The 18,462-nt window shown below is 61.8% G+C and overlaps 1 protein-coding gene across 4 annotated transcripts in view; it reads right to left on the reverse strand.

The window, feature by feature from the left end:
- LOC117642868 (pleckstrin homology domain-containing family G member 5) overlaps positions 1-18,462 on the reverse strand; it is a 60,029-nt gene that overhangs the window by 11,302 nt on the left and 30,265 nt on the right. For all 4 annotated transcript variants that reach the window (XM_034381472.1, XM_034381469.1, XM_034381470.1 and 1 more), the window contains 2 exons: positions 9,764-9,904; positions 8,227-8,339 (listed from right to left, as the gene is read on the reverse strand). In XM_034381472.1, the coding sequence (XP_034237363.1) occupies positions 8,227-8,339; positions 9,764-9,865 (215 nt within the window). In that variant the 5' untranslated portion in view covers positions 9,866-9,904. The remainder of the gene's footprint in view (positions 1-8,226; positions 8,340-9,763; positions 9,905-18,462) is intronic.

The following is an 18,462-nucleotide window of genomic DNA, read 5'->3' on the forward strand; positions in this document are numbered from 1 at the left end:
CCAAAGTCACTAATATTGAATTTCCGACACTTTAACAGCTTTCCGAGGCCGGCGCTCAAATAATCCCCAATATTTCCCAATAATCAACATAATAACCTCCTATAATCAGTGATAAATAATAAAATAATCCAAAGAAATCACATGTTATCATACTCTAAATATTCAGTGTACATGAAAATCTTGAGTTGGTCACCCCTTGCACGCACCGCCAGCCCGGTTCGACGCGGCCGAGCGGGTGCTTCCCTCGCCACCGTGCCGGCACCGCGGCGGCCAAAGCCTCCCCTTCCTCCATCTCCCTGGTAATCCGGAGCATTAATCCTTGAACCCAAATCCCCGAGCCAACTTGGAGACGGAGCCTCTTCTTTCGGCGGTGCCTGCAGTGTACTCTGCACCGTGGCGCCGTGGGCGAGGCTGCTGCCCAGCGCCGCCGAGCCGCCTGGCCGCCTGGCCGGGCGATTTGTCAGGCCAGCCTTATTAGGGCAGGGCCGGCAGGGCGGGGCGGGCAGGGCCCACGGCCTGGCTGGGCTTGGGTAATCAGCTCCGCCAGAGGACCTGGTCCGGCCCCGCCCGGCCCCGCCGGGGACCGCAAAACGCCCCGCCGCGCCGCCAACGCCAACCAGCCACGCCACTGGAATGACGCTCTTAGCCCAGATACAATCTAAGCCGACACGGGAGTGAGCGGGACGATTTGGACTTTAATAACGCTTGTAAAGTTTTTGAAAGTGGCGTTCGGTTATCTTCTGCCCGACATGAAATATTAGGTATAAATGAATTATTCTCCGAGCAGGATATAAAATACACGAAGTTTTGGGGTGTTGAACCAGCGTCCTTTCTCCGGAGTAGCCATTACGCCATGCGATATCCTCTAAGCCCGCCGAAGCGGGGGATCGCAGCCACCACGACGGCGGCACGCCCGCAAAGCGGAGCAGAGAGCCGAGAGCGAAGGAGAGAGAGGGAGAGGGAGAGAGAGGGAGAGCCGAGACACTCATCATCAATTCATTGTATCGGGGTGCTGTTGCACGCAGCCACTCTCGCGCCTGATAGATATCCGGCCAATGCGATGAGGGGCTGAGAGAGGGAGAGGGGGGTGTTGCATCCGTCAAACAGCCGGGCGCTGCATTTAGCAGCTCAATTTGTGGAATCGGCCTGCCGATCGCTGTGCTGGACTCGCCGTTTTTTTCGTCTGCCCGGCTACTTTCTCTCTCTCCCTCTCCTCCTCTGTCTATCTTTTCCCCCTTTTGCGCGCTGCGCTGCAAGGCATCGGACCGGCCAAATTGATTCGCAGCGGTGGGGCCATTCGTCATCGGTCATGTTGGCCCGGTCCGACCGGGTCCGACTGCCCCTGGGCTTCTGCCCGCCCCGCGCGCCCCGCGCGCCCCGCCTTTGCTCTCGGCTGCCATCCATTTTTTTGCTCATCAAAAGCACATTGCTGGCGGTTTTCCCCCGAGTGGCCCCGCCAGGCCCCGCCAGGCCCCGCCAGGCCCCGCCAGGCCCCGCCAGGCCCCGCCAGGCCCGCCAGCCCCGCCAGGCGCCAGCCGCCAGGCCGCCGCCAGGCCCCGCCAGGCCCCGCCAGGCCCCGCCCAGGCCCCGCCAGGCCCCGCCAGGCCCCGCCAGGCCCCGCCAGGCCCCGCCAGGCCCCGCCAGGCCCCGCCACGGGCCCCGCCAGGCCCCGCCAGGCCCCGCCAGGCCCCGCCAGGCCGCCCCGCCAGGCCCGCCAGGCCCCGCCAGGCCCCGCCAGGCCCCGCCCGGCCCCGCCAGGCCCCGCCAGCCAGGCCCGCCAGGCACCCGCCAGGCCCCGCCAGGCCCCGCCAGGCCCCGGCCAGGCCGCCAGCCCGCCAGGCCGCCAAGACTAGAGAAACTCGATGAAAATGTAACTCGTTTGGCCGACACGCGGAACCAAGCAACGAAACGGGCGCATCATTTTCAGAGCGATCCGATAAGACCCCTGCCACTGTCTTCTGTCTTCTCTCCCTCTCTCCCTCCTCCCCTCTCTCTCTCTCTTACAATAAGAAGCATGGGCGTAACGGGACGGCGATCCACATCATTTTTCTCCTCTGGGGACCGCACGGCCGCACGCAGGGGGCAGTAAATCTTTTAATGTGGGAATGCCCGCACCGAACCGCCTCGAACCGCACCGGACCGCGCCGGAGAGGACGTTAGAGTGAGCCGGAAGCAGCGGGCGCAGTGTAGGCGGTCTGTAAATGGTTCGGTGCAGTGCAGTGGTCAGGAAGGCCAAGACACAGGCTACACGACCCGCATGCCTGATGCGGCTGTCGGGGCGGAGAGGGAGGGGAAGGGGGTGACGTCCGGGACACCGTCAGCGGGATTGGCCAGCTGCTGCATCGCGAGGCCGGGGGAGAGGGAGGGGGAGGGGAGGGGGTCGGAGGGAGGGTCCGCTCCTTTCGAAACCGAACGAGCCCTGCCCCGCGAATCCAGTTCGGGGCTCGGTTAATTCCGTTTGTCCGTGCGTCCCTGTTGCGTCTGTGTGCGTGCGTGCGTGGGTGCGGGCCGTGTGTGGGCCAAACGGACGGACGGACGGACAGACAGACTACCCTCGCGGTGCCACACCGACCGCGGCCGCCCTCCTCCTAAAAAAATAAGTCATCGGAAAATCACTCTAAAAAAAATGCTTCTTAAATTTCATAATCTGGATTTGAAGTTATTTGTAGAACAATGAATCTTAAATTTCATATCCAAAAAGTTCTTAAATTTCATAACTTGCTGTTCTAAACTTTCAGAAGTGGTTTATGAAATGTAAGAACTAGTTTATTAATTTTTTAGAATCAATTGGTTTTGAAAATTCACATTTGGTTCTGAATCTCTACAACCAATATTATGAAACATGATAATAGTTTCATTACTGCCCACAAAATGTATAATTAAAAAATAATAATAAATAAAACCTTTATCCCTTTCTTAATGAATATGTTACAAATGATGAAATCTCAGAAAGCTGATTTCTTTTCACACTCAGTATTATCGCAAATCGTTGCAGCTGGCCAACGGAAATTAGCATTGTACTGTAGTGCAGTCGACGCTGTTAACAGTCAGAGGCGCAGCAGTGCATGAGATCCAGATGCACTTTAGGGAAACTCGGTCGACACGCAGAAACTACTTTGGGGACGAGGATGAAAGAGGAGAAGCGAATTGACATAATACGCCACCCACACGTTCATCGCCCGTCCCTACAGTTAAGAAGATGGAATAACAGCACTCAGTAACACCGCTTTTGGCGAAAACACGTCCTTTTTCCGAGGGTCGCCAAAATAGCTTGTAACTCTTGAACACGAGTGGTGGCTGTTCGGCACCACAAGCAACACTTTAACTGCACTCTACGCACTACGCGCACTAACGGTACATAGCGAAACAAAATTGATGACGCGAACTTGCGGTGACGCGGACGCGAACTGGATACGCTGTGCACAGCACTGGAGACAAAGACACACTAAAAGTGACGCAGTGTCGCCGAAATCCCGTGTGGCCGAGGGATTACGCGACCCCTCGCCGGGCACAGGTAGCTTCGGCTTCGGCCGGCAGGCCGGCGAGCGGTGATTTTCCGTGGAAGCAGCGCCGACTCGGCTCGGGGCGGCTCGGCTCGGCCAGCTCGGGGCGGCTCGGCTCGGCTCGGCTTGGCCGGCTCGGCTCGGCTCGGCTCGGCTCGGCCCGGAGGACGGTGGCCGGTCAGGCATTGCAAGGGACGCGATTTGCAGCCTCTTGGGAAATACTACACACAAATTTTGAACATGCATTAACTGGAGCATGCCTGCAAGTACGCTCCAACAAGCGCATGCCCGCCAAGCATGCACTAACTAGTGCATCATGCCATGTACACGCGAACTGAAGCAGACAGCTCTCCATACCTCTCATTAATGTAATAACTGTATGCACTAAAAAGTAGTAGGCATACGCTAGCAAAAGCGTGCTTGCTCCAGTTAGTGCATAAAATGTACGTTTTTCAGTTTGTAGACCGCCCCTAGGACTCCTACCTTAGCGGTTCGGAAAATGTTAACACATGCCGATAAAAATGAAAACTTCACCTCTTTATTAATTTAACCATGAATAAAGGACTAGGCAGCAGGACTAAACGGTTTAAAATTTCAGAACCTTGCTCTAAAATCGGCTAGCGTTATAAACTTTCAAAGCGAAAATCTAGATTTTAAGAACCAGAGTTATAAGTCACTCTGTTCTAAAAGTTTATAACCAGTTAATCTTAAAATCCATAACCCAAATCTTAGGTTTCATAACACGATCTTAAATTTTATACGAAGGTTATAAAAATTGAGGTTTAGAACGTGATTATGAAATTTTAGACTCCTTTGGATATGAAATTTCATAATTTTTTTTAGAGTGATGATTCTACGGGGAGCGAGCCTGCGCGTCCGATTCGGTCATTTTTTGTGCGGCCGCTCCGCTTCCGGTGCTGATCCGCTTAGCCCGGCCCGGCCTGCCCGAGGGCCTGCCCGGACTGCATCGCGGCAGGGGAAGGAGAGCCGAGGAAAACCGGGAAAACAGGCAGACAGCCAGGAAAAGCGTCGCCGTCGGCGTTCCGTTCTCCGTTGCCCCGGAGTTTTCGTTTTCGTTTCCGCTTTCCGTCGGCCGCTCCCCGTCTCGCATGCTGATTCAGGCGGCAGCGCGGCCCGTCTGCTCGGCGCACGGCGCGCCGCACGGGGCGAGGCGCGGGGCGCGGACCAGATCAAACAGGTCAATATCGACGCGACGCGACGCGACGCGGCCCTCTCGGGAGCGGACACCATGGCCGCTACGCCCCGGACGTCCCTCGACGGCACCCTCAGCACTCGCCGCCTCGCGATGACTGACTGTAATATCGGCAAGCGCGCTTCCTTTCTCATTTCTCCTTTCCCCGCTTTGTTTTTGTGCCCAGCCCGAGCCGCGCGCCTCCGCCGCCCCCGCGGAACCGTGCGGAAGTAGAACATGTCAGTCACAAAGATTATCGCGGCAATCCCTTCTGCCGTCGAGCCAGCTTGCCAGCCGAGCGTAGCCGAGCGTAGCCGAGCGTAGCGGAGCGACTGCTTTAAACACCGAAAAAGCGCTATCAAACGGGCCGGGCCCGCCCGGTCGGCAAAACAGCGCGGCCCGACGGTGTGTTGTCCCGGTCCGCGAGCCAGGCCCTTCATTTGCGCAAAGCTCATTCAGAAACAATTAGGCGCGCCGAGCGGCACAGCCAGCACAGCCAGCACAGCCAGCCCTATGTTTTTATCCACGTGCCTTTGACGGCGTCCCTGGGGACCCTCACACACACACACACACACGTGTACACACAAACACACTTGTACTCTCGCGCACACACACAAGCGCACACACACAGCCGAAAAGAACGGCAAAGTAGTTTTAACCGTGGTTGCGAAATAATGATGGCGGCGACCGCCGTGTGGCCGCGATGTGGCCGCGATGTGGCCCAGCGAGAATGCCGACGGATAAACTCGCAATCCGCAATCAGGCGGCGATTGTGAGGGGCGTATGAATGGGAATGAGCAGCACACAGGCGAACACGCGCACACACACAAACACACAGGCGGACACGCAGATGAGCTGGGTGTGGCCGCCGAGGGTCCATCGTCCACCGCGCCTCGATTATGCGTTGCAATCATCGTCCCCTCCCTCTTTTTCCTCCGTTCATCACTGTCTCTCTCACACCATTACGGGACGCCCCATGAGTCCGAGAGAGACGGAATCACTGAGCCGCGCGTCGAGGACCTGCAGGGCCAGCCGCTTGCGTTTGCATTGACGCCCTTCCGAGTCCCACCAACCAGTGTGCTGATTCCGAGCGGCGTTTCGTCGCTCTGTCTCGCTCGCACCCCTCCGGGACGCCTTAGCGGTGCGAGCGAGATGGAGCTAAGCGCTCAAGGGGGTGGGGGCAGTGACGACGACAGTGGAGTAATCGGGCGGCCGGCCGTGCGGTACACCTACACCTACAGTGTACAGCTGAACCGAGTGACTCGGCCCGGCCCGCCCCGCCGCCAGCCACGCCCCGACCAGACCGCGCTAGACCGCGACCGCGCCGAGTCTGCTTAGCATTTCATACCCGTATTTAACCGTGCAACTAACCCACCGGCCGGGCTCTGGGTGCTCTGGGTTTGCTGGTGGCGGGGCGCTCGGCGAGTCGGACGGCGGCTGGATTCGCTCCGTCTCTCTCGCACTCCAGGGGCTTCCCGTAGGGGTGCGAGAGAGACGGGTGCAGGCCGCGGCGCCGTCACGCGCTTGCATGCCGACACGCCGCCGTGTCGCTGGCGGGGGCGTTCCGTCCCGTTCCGCCCCGCCATGGCTCCGCGCGTGCGGCAGGCCCAGCCGGGCAGGCCGGGCAGGCCGCGGTGCAGGCTGCCGGGTCGTTATTTTGTCAGGCCGCCGCGCAGACGATTCCGAACAGCGCTCGTGCTCTCTCACTCTCGGTGGCTTGTCCACTGGGAGTGCGAGAGAGACAGACCGGCACGTGTTTACGGCCCGGGGAATGCAAGGGCTGGGGCGCGGCAGTAAATGCGGAACGGCGCCGAGTAAAAGTTTCATTATTTTGACGATGGCTCGGCGGGCCGCGCGTCACTGAGCGAGCACTCGGGGCGCGGGAGGTGGCGGAGAGCCAGCCTTCGCCGCCCGCCCCGCCCCGCCCCGCCCCGCCCCGCCCCGCCCCGCCCCGACCCGCCCAACTAATGGCAGTGCGCAATCAAACCACTCGCAGTTCTTGCGGTCTCCAGGCTCCGCGCAGGGGTGAGGCGGGCACCCGGCGTGCCGCGTGCTGCCCCTGTGTGCACATCGGCGCGCCCCGCCCGGCCCTTGGCCCGGCCCCATGGCCGCCGTCGAGGTGTTGGCAGAAAGCGGCTTTGGCAGGGCGTAGCGTCCTGGCCTGCCTGGCCCTGCCTGGCCCCAGGGAGTTAATGCAGTTGCTGTGTCGCACCGCCGTCGCGTCGTCCACGAGGACCATGAGGGCCCCGATGAGGGCCCCGAGGGCCATGAGGCCGGGACGTGGTGAGAGCCATGGTACGGCGCGGCACGGCACGCGGCTCGGCCGTGAGTGTTTTGGCCGATAAAATGACGAGCCGGTCCCCAGCAAGTCTGATTCCGAGCGGAGCGCCGTTGCCTCGTCTCTCTCGCACAGCCGCGCCCCAACACGCCCCGCGAGCGCGAGAAAGAGAGACCAGCGACCGCGCGCCGCCAATGTAAAGTCGACCAATTATTCTGGACAGGGAGAGGCGAAGAGAGACACAGAATGGAGTGAAACCGAGGTGAAAATTGATGTGGAACGATGCGCGAAATTCGGCCGCGGGGCTGAGCAGGGGGCGGGCGGGGCCGCTGGCGGTGGACAGGACGGCACGGGGAGGGACAGCACCGCGGCTGGCGGCTGGCTCCGCGTGGGAACAGGGGAGCGCCCGCGGACCGGCGCGTAGGCAACGCGCCGCACACCGCTGTCCACGCCGCCAGACGGCCTGCCCAGCACGGCGGCTCGCCCCCGGACTCCCGGACCGGAGGAAAGGAAACACTCTGCGGTGTCGCGACAGACACATCCGGACGCGCGTGACACCCGACAACGACCGAACCCCTTTGGAACACTTCCCTCCCAGGACGTCGTGGACGGGCGTCCCGGACGGGGCTAAATATAGGACGCCGCGGCCGGCCGTGGCGCTGCGATGTCGAGCAGCGGGGCGGGGCGGGGCGGGGCGGGCCGGGGGGCGGGGCGCTAAGGTTCGCCTTATAAGCCAAATACCACGCAGAAAGGTCAGCGAACACTGCGCCGCCAAGGCGAAGGCAGGCCGTGGCTCGGCGTTCGCGTCGCCGCGCGAACACATTTTCAGGGCGGCCACGGCCGTGCCGCCGTGGCGCCGCGCGTAGTGTGCGTGTCCTGAGGCGGCAGCGATAGGCGCCGCGCCGCGTCTTCCATGGATGGTCTTCCCCGCGGCCCGGGTTAGGGGTGGGGGTGTGGGGGCATCGAGGCGTCATACAAAGGACAGGCCGGGCACGTCTTCCGTCATAGCCGCGGCGAGGCGGCGAGGCGACGGGGCGGCCGGGCATTGAAAGAACGGCGGGGCGACGAATGGTGCGCATTCCGGGTCACGGCACACTGCAGGCGGTGAGGAATGGGCGGCGGGGCCCTCGGCCGGGCCTTCCTCGATCCCTCATTCACGGCGCAGCGCGACACGCTCGTCAACGCCGATCGTTTTGGGACAAAAAAAAACAACAACAAAAAGAACCTGCAAACAAACAGGCCGCACTACTCACTCGAGGGTGGTGCCCTTGGCGGCGACGACGTACTCCTCGTCGGCCTGGAGCGGGTCCGCGTCCACGCCGCCGCCCACCTCGAACGTCACCAAGAAGTACTCCGAGCTGGACAACTGAAAGCGGGAACGAACAAAATCAATAACGAAAACGACTCGATTGTAAAATTGGCTGAAGGCGGCGCCGCAGGGTACTTTGTTCCATGACCCCGCGCCCACCTTGACGGGGGCCTGGGTGGGGGCGTGGGGGCTCGCGGGGAGGGGGTAGTTTAGCGCCGGGGCAATCGGGGCGACGCCAATGACCTACCCTCCGCCACGGCACGGCCACGGCATGGCCACGGGGAGGGGGTTCTTGGCCGGCCGAACGATCCAGGGTAAACTCTGCCGCGCTGTCTGGCCGCTTTGATGCGCGCGTAACATGAACACTACGGTGGAGCGCCGAGCACGCCGAGGACGCCGAGGACGCCGAGCACGCCCGGGAGGGCGATGACAGCACGGCCCGGGCCTCCTCGGTGGAGGCCGCGGTCGCCGAAGAAGCTCTTCGAGTTCGCTGGCCCTGGCTGGCCGCCGCCGGAAGCACTCGTTATCCAGGCCAAGCCCGCCAAGCCCCACCTGGCCGACACGCCGCCGGACCCACCACGGGGGGAGAGGGGGGGGGGAGGGGTAAGCGGGTGGCGTGAGATGCTCCCGATAAAGAGCCGCGCGCCCCGGGTCATAAAGAAGACTCCGTGCGTGTCGGCGCTCGACGCGGCCGAGAAGAAAAAAAATCGAAACGAAAATAAAACGGCGTGAAAAATATTGTGATGGTACAGTGCGCCCGGCGGGGCGGCATGGCGGCACTCATAAACCTGTCCATATTTCGGGGCCGCGACGCGCGAAAAACGAAAAACGAAACGACGGGAAATACGGGTCGGGAAGGGTGGTGTGGCGGTCCAGGCCTCCGACGACGGCAACCTGGCCTCCTCCTTCTCCTCGGCGACCTTGATCACGGCGAGCGCCGCCGCGGTCACCACCAAAGCCTTGCGAGGCTCCGGCACGGCCGCGGCCGACTACGAGCGGAGCGGGGCGGGACGGCACACCCCTGGGTACCCTCCCCCCCAAGCCACCCCTCCTCGCGCCCCTGCCACCCCGGGTGGACAAACGGATCCCAATCAGGACGACAATGACGTGGACCGAGAGGCCGAGCAGGGCAGGCCGGGCAGGCCCTACATCTACATGAAGGGCAATGGAAGCCGGGCTGCACCGCCACAGCTGTGGCTCGGCTGTGCCTCTGCTGTGCCCATGGCAAGCCCTCGCCTCGCCCTGGCAAGCCCTCGCCCCGATGGCCAAGGGCGACTGATTGATAAATACCACCCCCTTATTCTGCCTGACATTCTAATTTACCAGCAGGAATTCGGAGCACTGTACTTCGCGAAAGGGGTGGCAGAAAATAAACGGCCAGTCCATTTCTTAGGCAAAAAAAGGTCAGAAATAAAAAAGGTTACAGACGATGTTTGAACCACGAATCTTCGGACTCGAAGGCAATCACTCTGTCCACTGACCTGCGACCGGCTGGTGAGCTTCTGTCGCCGCAGCGAGTGGCAGCCGCTGCCGTCTCCGGCGGGAACAACAAGTCTGTCCGGACGGCCAGCGTCCGCGGACATGTCCAGCGCGGCGATGTGCGTCAGGCTCCTGGAGCGCGTCTGCAACAAAGGGAAGGCAACGCCGTCAGGATATCCGCTTAGTTTCTCTGGAGAAGAAGACAGAGACGAAGGCCCTGAATTTTTAAAGAGTAGAAAAGTCTCAATGCCGTCTCCCTGGCGACGAATCGTTCCCAGACGCCGAAGCGCGCAAGCGGTCAGGGTAGTTGCAGACTAGGAGTCGGGAAGGCAAAGTTGGAGCCCCCCCCCTCCCCCAAGGCGGCTGGCAGGGAAGCGACAGTCTGGCCGTGCGAATGCCAAGATTTTTGGCGCCGCCCCGCCGCCGCCGCCGCCGCCGCCCGGTGAGTTAGGCAGCTTGGCGGGCCAGCGGCACACGGCCATGCAGAGACAATACAGAAAAGTGGGGCAAAAAAAGAAGAAGCCAGCCGAAGAGAGAAAGCAGGAAAATAATGGCGATCCTATCTCCATCCTCATCGACCGTCCGGCCGTCCGACCAAGGGCCGTAGGGCCGCGGCGAGGGCCTGATGCTCCAAGGGCTCGGAGGGCCCGAAGGGTGCGTCCTGCGGCCCGTCGGCCCGTCGGCCTCGTGAGCCTATCCGCCCTATCTGCGTTATTAGCGGGAACAAAGGAGATAACGGCTTAAAGGGCGACACGCCGCCCCGCGCGCGCTGCAGGCCCTGTGGCGCCCTGTGGGCCTCCCTGTGAATCTGGACCTTTGTAATCAAAACAAATGGACGAGTGCGACCCGAGGGAGCGGTGCCCGCCCTCTCTGCTCTGCGCGCGGCGACAACCAAGGGGCCCCGCCCAGCCCAGCCCGGGCCGCGGAGGGGGCCCTCAAATTAGGTTTTCATTCTTTACAGGCGTGGCCAGGTGCTAGAGGAGGCACGCCGGAGAAAGGAGAAAAAAAAAAGAATGGATGAGGAGGAGTGGGATCCTTGTTACGGCCCCAAAGCAGTTGGCCCGCCAGGAAGGAAAGGTTAAGGCGCACGGGGGCTCGGCGTCAGAGAGAGGAAAAGAGAAAGAGAGAGGGGGGGGGGTTAGGAATAAAACAGGAAGGTTAGTGCAATCTGGCTCGCGGCAGTCGGCGGAGTGCTGGCAATGTAACCGTCCGCGCGGCCAACGAGTGCCAGTTCCAGGACGCTGCGCCGCTGGGACTGCAACATCGGGCTGACATGTTGCAAGGACAGCGCGGCCGGCTGCCTGGCCGCCTGGCCGGCCACGGGAGCACATACTATACCGCCTCGGCCGCCTCCTTTTCCTTTTCCCGCCCGATTTCCATGCAGCTTCGCGTTGCTTCGCGGGCAACATGCAGGGGTTGCCGGTGTCGGGGCATGAATAATTCACGGCGTCACTCCCTGGGGTCATGTTTAGGAACGCACACACACACACACAGACGCAGAGGTGTGTGCCGTGTGCACAACATTATTCGATTGTCTCGCCCCGGCCACGGCGGCCACCGATTCCGCACAAAAGCGAAAGCGGCGAGGCGCGCGAGCGCATCATCGTTCGTTTCGTATTCCGCGTCGTGTCGGCCTTTCCGGCTTTCTGCCGAGGATTTCTGTGCGGCACGTCAAGTGCGTGAGTTGTTGTTGTTGTTGTTGGTCCGGCAGAACGCGGCATTGGTCTCGTCGTTCTCTCGCACTCATGGAGCGTCGCGGAGCGTCGTGAGGGTGCGAGAGAGGCAGCGACGCAAGCGGTCCGCGACCCGGCCGGCCCGGTGACACACTCCCTTCGCAAGACGCAATTAAGCGCTCAAGGGCCGGCAAGGGCGGCAAGAGCAGCACGGCCACGAGGCCCGCGCGTGTTAATGGAAGGGCTCGCTCGGCCCGCACTCATTTGCAGGCCCCGGCCCGGCCCGGTCCCGGCCATGGCCATGAAGAGGAAAAAGGGGGAGATGAGAAAAACCGCTGAGAAGGATGAGCTTGGCATTGTCTTCCTCGCTCATTTTACATGGAGCTTCTCTTCGCTGCCACGGCCTCGGCCAGGCCACACACACACACACACACACACACACACACACACACACACACACACACACACACACACACACACACCACACACACCACCACACACACGAGGCAGCCCGGACGTGGTCGACGTGGCGACGTGGCGCGGGACGAGGTCGGGTGAGCGCGTGGTCGAGGTCGTGGCCGAGGTCGTGGCCGGGGGAGGCGGTCCGCCGTCATGAAGATGATGAAGCGGCCCCGCCCCGGACGGCCCCGGACGGTGCTGTGGACGCGGAGCGCGGAGCAGAGGCAGGGACGCCAAATGGCCCGAATCGGCCATCAAATCGCAGTCCGCCTCCGCCAGGCCTCAGCCAGCAGTGTTATTAAACGGGATGGGGCGCGCGGGGACGGCCTCTGTGCCGGGTTCCGCCTGCCAGCCTCGATGCCACGACGGCACGGCACGGGACGGGACGGGGCAGTCGACAGGGTGGTTAGGGGATGCATGGCGTGGAACTCGGGCAGTACAGCCACGGCACAGCACAGGCGGCGGCACAGCTTCCTGGTCTTTCATCAACTGGGCACCTCTGTTGGGCGCCCTGCGACCCCCCCTTCCCCCGGTGTACCCCGCCCCGCCCGCCCCGCCCGCCCCGGGCGTCGACAAGTCCAGCCGTCAGCCCGCCAAAGTTGGACACTTGCTTCTATACAGAGCGGCCCGGCACAGAGAGGCCCAAGCACGGTCGGCGACGCGCGGCAGGAAAAGAAAGAAGAAAAAAACATGCAGAAAAATTCGTGGACAAAGTTTATTGCATCCTTCTCTTCTTAAATGGAAAGGGCAGCACTGCGCGCATTTCGTCGACAATGCCGCAGCCCCTCCCCCTCCCCTCCCCCTCCCCTCCCCTCCCCTCCCCCCCTCCCCCCCCTCCCCGGCGTACTTTTCTTCCGGCCCTTCCCTTCGGGCCTTCGGGCGTTCGGCCATTGTGGCCGGCCGGACCTGGGCCCTACTGCCAGGCCCGGGCCGCCCCGCGCTCGGATAAGGGTCAACAGGTCGGCCTCTATCTGCTCCACGGGCCGGCGGGCTCGTTGTCCTGCAGCAGGCGGTGCACTGCGAGGGCGTGGCCAGGGCAGGGCCAGGGCCGCCGGGACTGCCACGGGCGCGTCTCGAAAACCGAATCGGAAGTGGGGGGTTTTGTTTGCCGTGCGGGGGTGGCTGCCGTCCCGTTGTCATCGCGCGGGCTGGTGCTCCCGCAAATGAAGTCGGTTCGTCGACTGCATCATCGGCCGGCTCGGCCGCGTCTCGCTTGCGATTCACCAGACTCACCAGACTCACAGCCAGCCCGCTCGGGCCGCTGGGGGCCGCTTGGGGGGCGACTCGGGGCGCCCTTAGCATAATACAGACCGACGGACAACGTTTACTGCTCCAGAAATAAATGTCCCGGAGGGGGAGGGGGAGGGCTCTCCGCGGAATATGGCAAACTCAAAGCCATTAAAGTCCGACACAGAATGGAGTTATTATTCTCTCTCTCTTTTTTTTTGAAAGAGGCGGGGAGAATTAGGAGGCAGGCTGAGGGACGGCAGGGATTACGATCCGACAGGCCGCACGCGCGCGCGTGTGTGTGTGTGTCTGTCTGTGTGTCCGCTATACGGGAAGGCACAACACTGTCTGTGGGACCTCGAGCAATAAAAACTCCGCTTAAGGGTGTCACAGACGTGTCTAGGAAATGAAGGCGGACCTGCTCCTCCTCTCTCTCTCTCTCTCTGTTTCGTGTATTTATTTCAGCTCCGCCGCCTGTCGGGGTTCGAGAAGAATACCCTGTTGCTGGCTGCCGCTGTATGTGTGAGTGTTTCTCTGTTTGAGTGTGTACGTGAGAGTGCATGCGTATGTCCGTGTGTCCGCGCGCGTGAGTCTGTGTGAGCGTGAGAGGGACAGAGAGAGAGAGAGAGAGAGAGAGAGAGAGAGAGAGAGAGAGAGAGAGAGAGAGAGAGAGAGAGAGAGAGAGAGAGAGAGAGAGAGTTCAGTTACGACCAGAGCGTGCCAGGACACTAGGCTGGAGCATAAAGCGCGCTCAAGGCGTGGCGAAGAGTGGCGTCCCGGAGGGCGTTCAGCAGACCGAGTAGCCACGCCCCACGCCCCGCCCCGCCCCGCCCCGCCCCAGCCCGGCTCGTCCAGGTGGAAACCGAGACGTAGTCCATCTACTCCAGGATTACGACCGCTTGTAAAACGGGTCGTCCTCGCTGCGCCGTCGCCGCCCCGCTCCACCCGCACCACCACCACCACAGCACTGCACTCAAGCCGCCTCAAGCGAGCCGGGCCGGAGAGTAAAACGGACCTGCCGCCAGCGTTTTCAAAACGAGATCGCTCCACGTCCCTCCAACTACACATGCACGTTTATTTCGCGTCCTGCCATAAAAGGCGCAGTAGTGGCCGGCCGTCCCCGTCGCCTGCAGTCTGCGGTTCGAGGGAGCGTGTCTTGGGGCACCGCTGCGCGCTGCGCTCACTACCGCGGCGCCACGCGGCGACCGATGTGCCGAGGCCGCGTGAGTACGGCCCACTGGCACACTGGCCGACTCGAATGACTAATGACTCGGCAGCACCTGAGGCCGACGCGCGCGGGCCGAGGCGGCACCGCACCGCACCGCACGGCACGGCACGGCCTCGGACACAGCGCTATCAGTGTCGCCCCATCTGCCACCGCGGCGGCACCGCAACCGCAACACACTGTCCACCTCCGGACTGCCTTGGCCGGCCTTGGCCAGACCGCGACGCGACGCGCGAGAGGCAGCTGGTCACCTCCGGGCGGTGGCAAGTACGAGTCACCCCCCAGCCCGCCTGCGAGGCTCAGCCAGACCCTCCAGCGCATGAAGCCTGGAAGACCGCGGCCATTAAACAGGCGTGTGACGTGATAAGGTGTGTCGGCCGGCCCGGCCCGCAACCTGCCCGCCGACTTCCCACTTGCTCTTTATTTTCTCTTCTTTTCACCCGTTGCCGCCCGGGCGCCGCATGATATACGTACAGCGAGCGGGAAATGGGCTCCGCGCCGCTCCGCTTCCTTCCCGCGGCACCCCGCGCCACGGCACTGCGAAAACATTCTGCAGGCCTTCGACCGTGTATTGTTGAACCAGCCGGGGCGGCGATGGCTTGCGATTGCAGACTCGGACGGACGGACAGACAGACAGACAGGACAGACAGACAGACAGACAGACAGACACAGAGACACACGGCGAGAAATTGAGTGAGGCACAGAAGGGGGACAAACACAGAACGCGGGGAGGGAGATCGCGAAGCCTGCAGCCAGTCACTGGACGGACGACGGGCGGACTACGAGCCGAGCGGGGCGGACGGGACGACGCGGTGACACGGACACGGCGACACGGACACGGCGACACGGACACGGCGAGGCGGTCGAAGGCGAGGCTTGCGGTGGCGAGGTGCGGTTTGGACAGGGAAAATAACCCTGTTTGCGTTCCGCGCGCGTTCCGCGTTATTACGCGCCGTGTTTGGCCAGGGGGCGGCCGGCAGTCGGCCGAAGGCAGCGATCCTAATCCGGTCGACTTCTGCCCGTTGCATTAATCAAGAAGAGAGAAAGAGAGGGCAACACTAAGCGGTGGCGCCTCGCCGCGCCTCGCCGCGCCTCGCTGTTGTCGGAGGTCGAGCGGAGTCGCTGCCCTTTGCGGGCCTTGCGGGGCTTGCGGACCGACCTGGCGGACGGCGTCGGGGAGGGGGAGGGCGCAGGGGTTAACCAAAGAGTGAGACTCCCCCGCAGCGCACTCAGCGCAGCTCTTGTGTACACTTATACCGAGCCCAGCTGTGTGCTCTGTCACATTGTATTGACACCCCGCGGCGCCGGCCTGGCCGCTCACTCCATCTCACTCGCGCGACCCGCCCGGCCGCCCGGCCGCCGCACAGCTCTTCTAAACAGTGACTGTTTCGGCACGAAGTAGGCTTATTGTCTCTGCCTGAGATCGGGGTGCTTCTTTTGCTTTCACTGACTGCCGAGATTTCGCAGACAGCCGAAATTCGCGCCGAAATTAAATCGTTCGGTGACACTAGAACAGAAACGAAATGAACACGGTCACCAGCAGAAACCTTGCCTTGCTTTTGGCGCTGGTGGCGGTTGGCGGCGAGGCGGCGGCGGCCGCGCCTGGAAGGCCTGGAAGGCCTGGAATGTGCTGGCGGCAGGAGCCGCGGAGCCGCGTGCCAAATATTGAATGTTGCCTTTTGGCGAGCCGTGCGCCGTACACGCCGTGCCCGGGGCCGTGCCGCGGAGACGGAGCTAGACCGAGACGCTCTACTCCGGCACCCCGCCAGCCCGCCAGCCCGCCAGCCCATCAGCCCCGCGGCCACGCAGCAGGGAACAGAGCGATCGCTTTCACACCCCGGGCGTCCCGGCCCGGCCCCGCCCCCGCCCCCGCGGGGAGGTGTGCTCCGCTACTTCGCGCTTCGCTGTAGTGTAGACCGATGCCGATCCGAGCAACCTCTCGCACCGCCAGGGCACGCGCCACGAGTGCGAGAGGGACGGAGCGTTGCTGCACCGCCGCATCGTCTGTTTCGGAATGAGTCGCTCATTTCTTTTTCACTCGCATCGGAGGGAGAGTGAGTGGGGAGCATGGCGAGGAGGCCCCCGCGGCCCCCGCGGCCCCGCAGGGCCTGGATGATACGTCAGGATGAATAAATGCCGAAAGCCGAAGCCTTGCTGGATTTCTGCATTTCTAATTGCGAAAAGTGCTGGCGGTCCCGCCGCCCCGCTTTCCACGACCCGTGTGCAGGCATCACACTTTATGCTTCGGGGCCCCGGCACGGCACGCCCCGGCACGGCACGCCACGATGGCGGGGACGCGGCCGACAAGCACCGACAAGCGGAAATGGAAGAGTGGAGTACATTTTTCATTTGTTGGAACACACTGTCACCAGCGACGCGAAAGTGTCGAGCGAGACGTCTAGCAGTGACGGGGTAGAGGACGCGTCCGTGTCTCTGCGCGCCGCAGCCTCGCAGCCCAGCGACCTCGAAGGATCTTTCCGTCGCCTGTCCCTCTCGCACCCCTTGGACGCGACGCCACATGAGTGCGACGGAGACAGCACCTTCGCTCTGCAGACGCGAGACAAAAAAATCTCATTCAACGAACGTTAATGAAAGCAGATGATCCGTCACGTTTCACATCTGCTGTGATAGCCGAGAGGTTAGAGACGTGATCGAGTTACCGCAGGCCGGCGTTCGAATACCAGCGTCACACACGTTTTTTCGACTTACTATCCTAAGGGTGGTGGTTCGAGGCCATCCGAGCGGAGCCGTGTGCAACAGACTCACATGCCGGAGGTTCGACTCCTAACAAATATTTCCATTTAATTTTACTGCCTCACCCAGTGCGGTTGAAACCCGTGAACGTGAGCCTACTCCATGCATGGGACGTGGTGGTCCAGGGAGTAGAGGCGTCGGTTCCCAATGCTAGGGTCGGCGGTTCGACTCCTCCAACTTCTTGCGAAATTTTGACCGGGTCGGTCGAGTCCTGTTGCGTCAAGAACCCACCTCACGCCGATCCCCTCATCATGGGCCGTGGTGGCCGAGAGCGTAAAGTCGTGTGATCCCGGTGGCGGGGTCCGGGGATCGAATCCCATCATTTCGTTACATTTTTCAACTGCCTTCCTCCCACTGCAACTCAAACCCGTCGTCCAACACGCTGCCAGACGTACAAGCGTGATAGCGTAGTGGTCAGAGTCACATTCACCTGGCCACTCCGCTGTGGGTGTCTAAAAAGCAATCCGCTTCGGCGGGTTGGCCTCGGCACTGGAGCGATGGAGTATTTGATCCATCAATCCAGACCACCCGGTGTGTGGTTGCGGGTGGTGCCTCCTCGATTTGTCGGGGAGGCGATGATAAGTCCTTTGAAGCTGGCCTAAAACGCTGTATGTTCGGTACGGGAGCGCCGGACAGTGGGGGTACCATGGGGTACACAACCAACCCTACGAAAACAAAAAGCTCCCACCAAACCTCTTCTCTGTCTGAGTCTCTCTCTGTCTCTCTGTCGTCTCACTCTACGTCCCGCCCCTCTAAGAGCTTCGTACTGGGTGCTCTCACCCAGCTGCCTGAGCTTTGGGGTCCTACTGGGTCCCCCGGCGAACGCTTAGAGTCGCTGACGGGATTAACCCCAGGTACCTGATAGCACCGGTTCCCATCCCGAACACCGAAGTAAAGCAGGAGGCCTCCCCATTAAGACTGGGGAGGGGGTGTAGAGTTCAAATTTTTTTCTTTTCCCCTTCAAATTTCTCAGTCAATACTCGTTCGGTTTCCTTATACGGGGTAGTATGCGGGCTCGTTCCAAAGATAGTAATTAAAATTGTGTATGAAACAAAATATATAGACCCGAGCGAGGTGGCCGGTGTTGGTACTTTGGTACTAGCCGTGCCGAGCTGTGGCCTGCACCGCCCGGCTGCCCGCCGCTGACACCTTCATGTGTATAGTAGTTTTAAGTATGTTTCAAGTGTGAGGGTATCATCTGCTAAAAAAGTGTCTACCAGCGCGCATTGCCGTTCCTCTGCCAGCATAGGACTCGACCGGCACCGTGACCTAGATATCCGTGCCGCCATCGCCATGTATAACTCAGCGGCGCGACGTCCCCGGACGTCCCTCGGCGTCCCCCGCCCTGCCCGCATCGCGGCGC

This window comes from Thrips palmi, unplaced genomic scaffold (genome assembly GCF_012932325.1).
Source record: "Thrips palmi isolate BJ-2018 unplaced genomic scaffold, TpBJ-2018v1 HiC_scaffold_16, whole genome shotgun sequence".
Classification (NCBI taxonomy): Eukaryota; Metazoa; Arthropoda; class Insecta; order Thysanoptera; family Thripidae; genus Thrips; species Thrips palmi.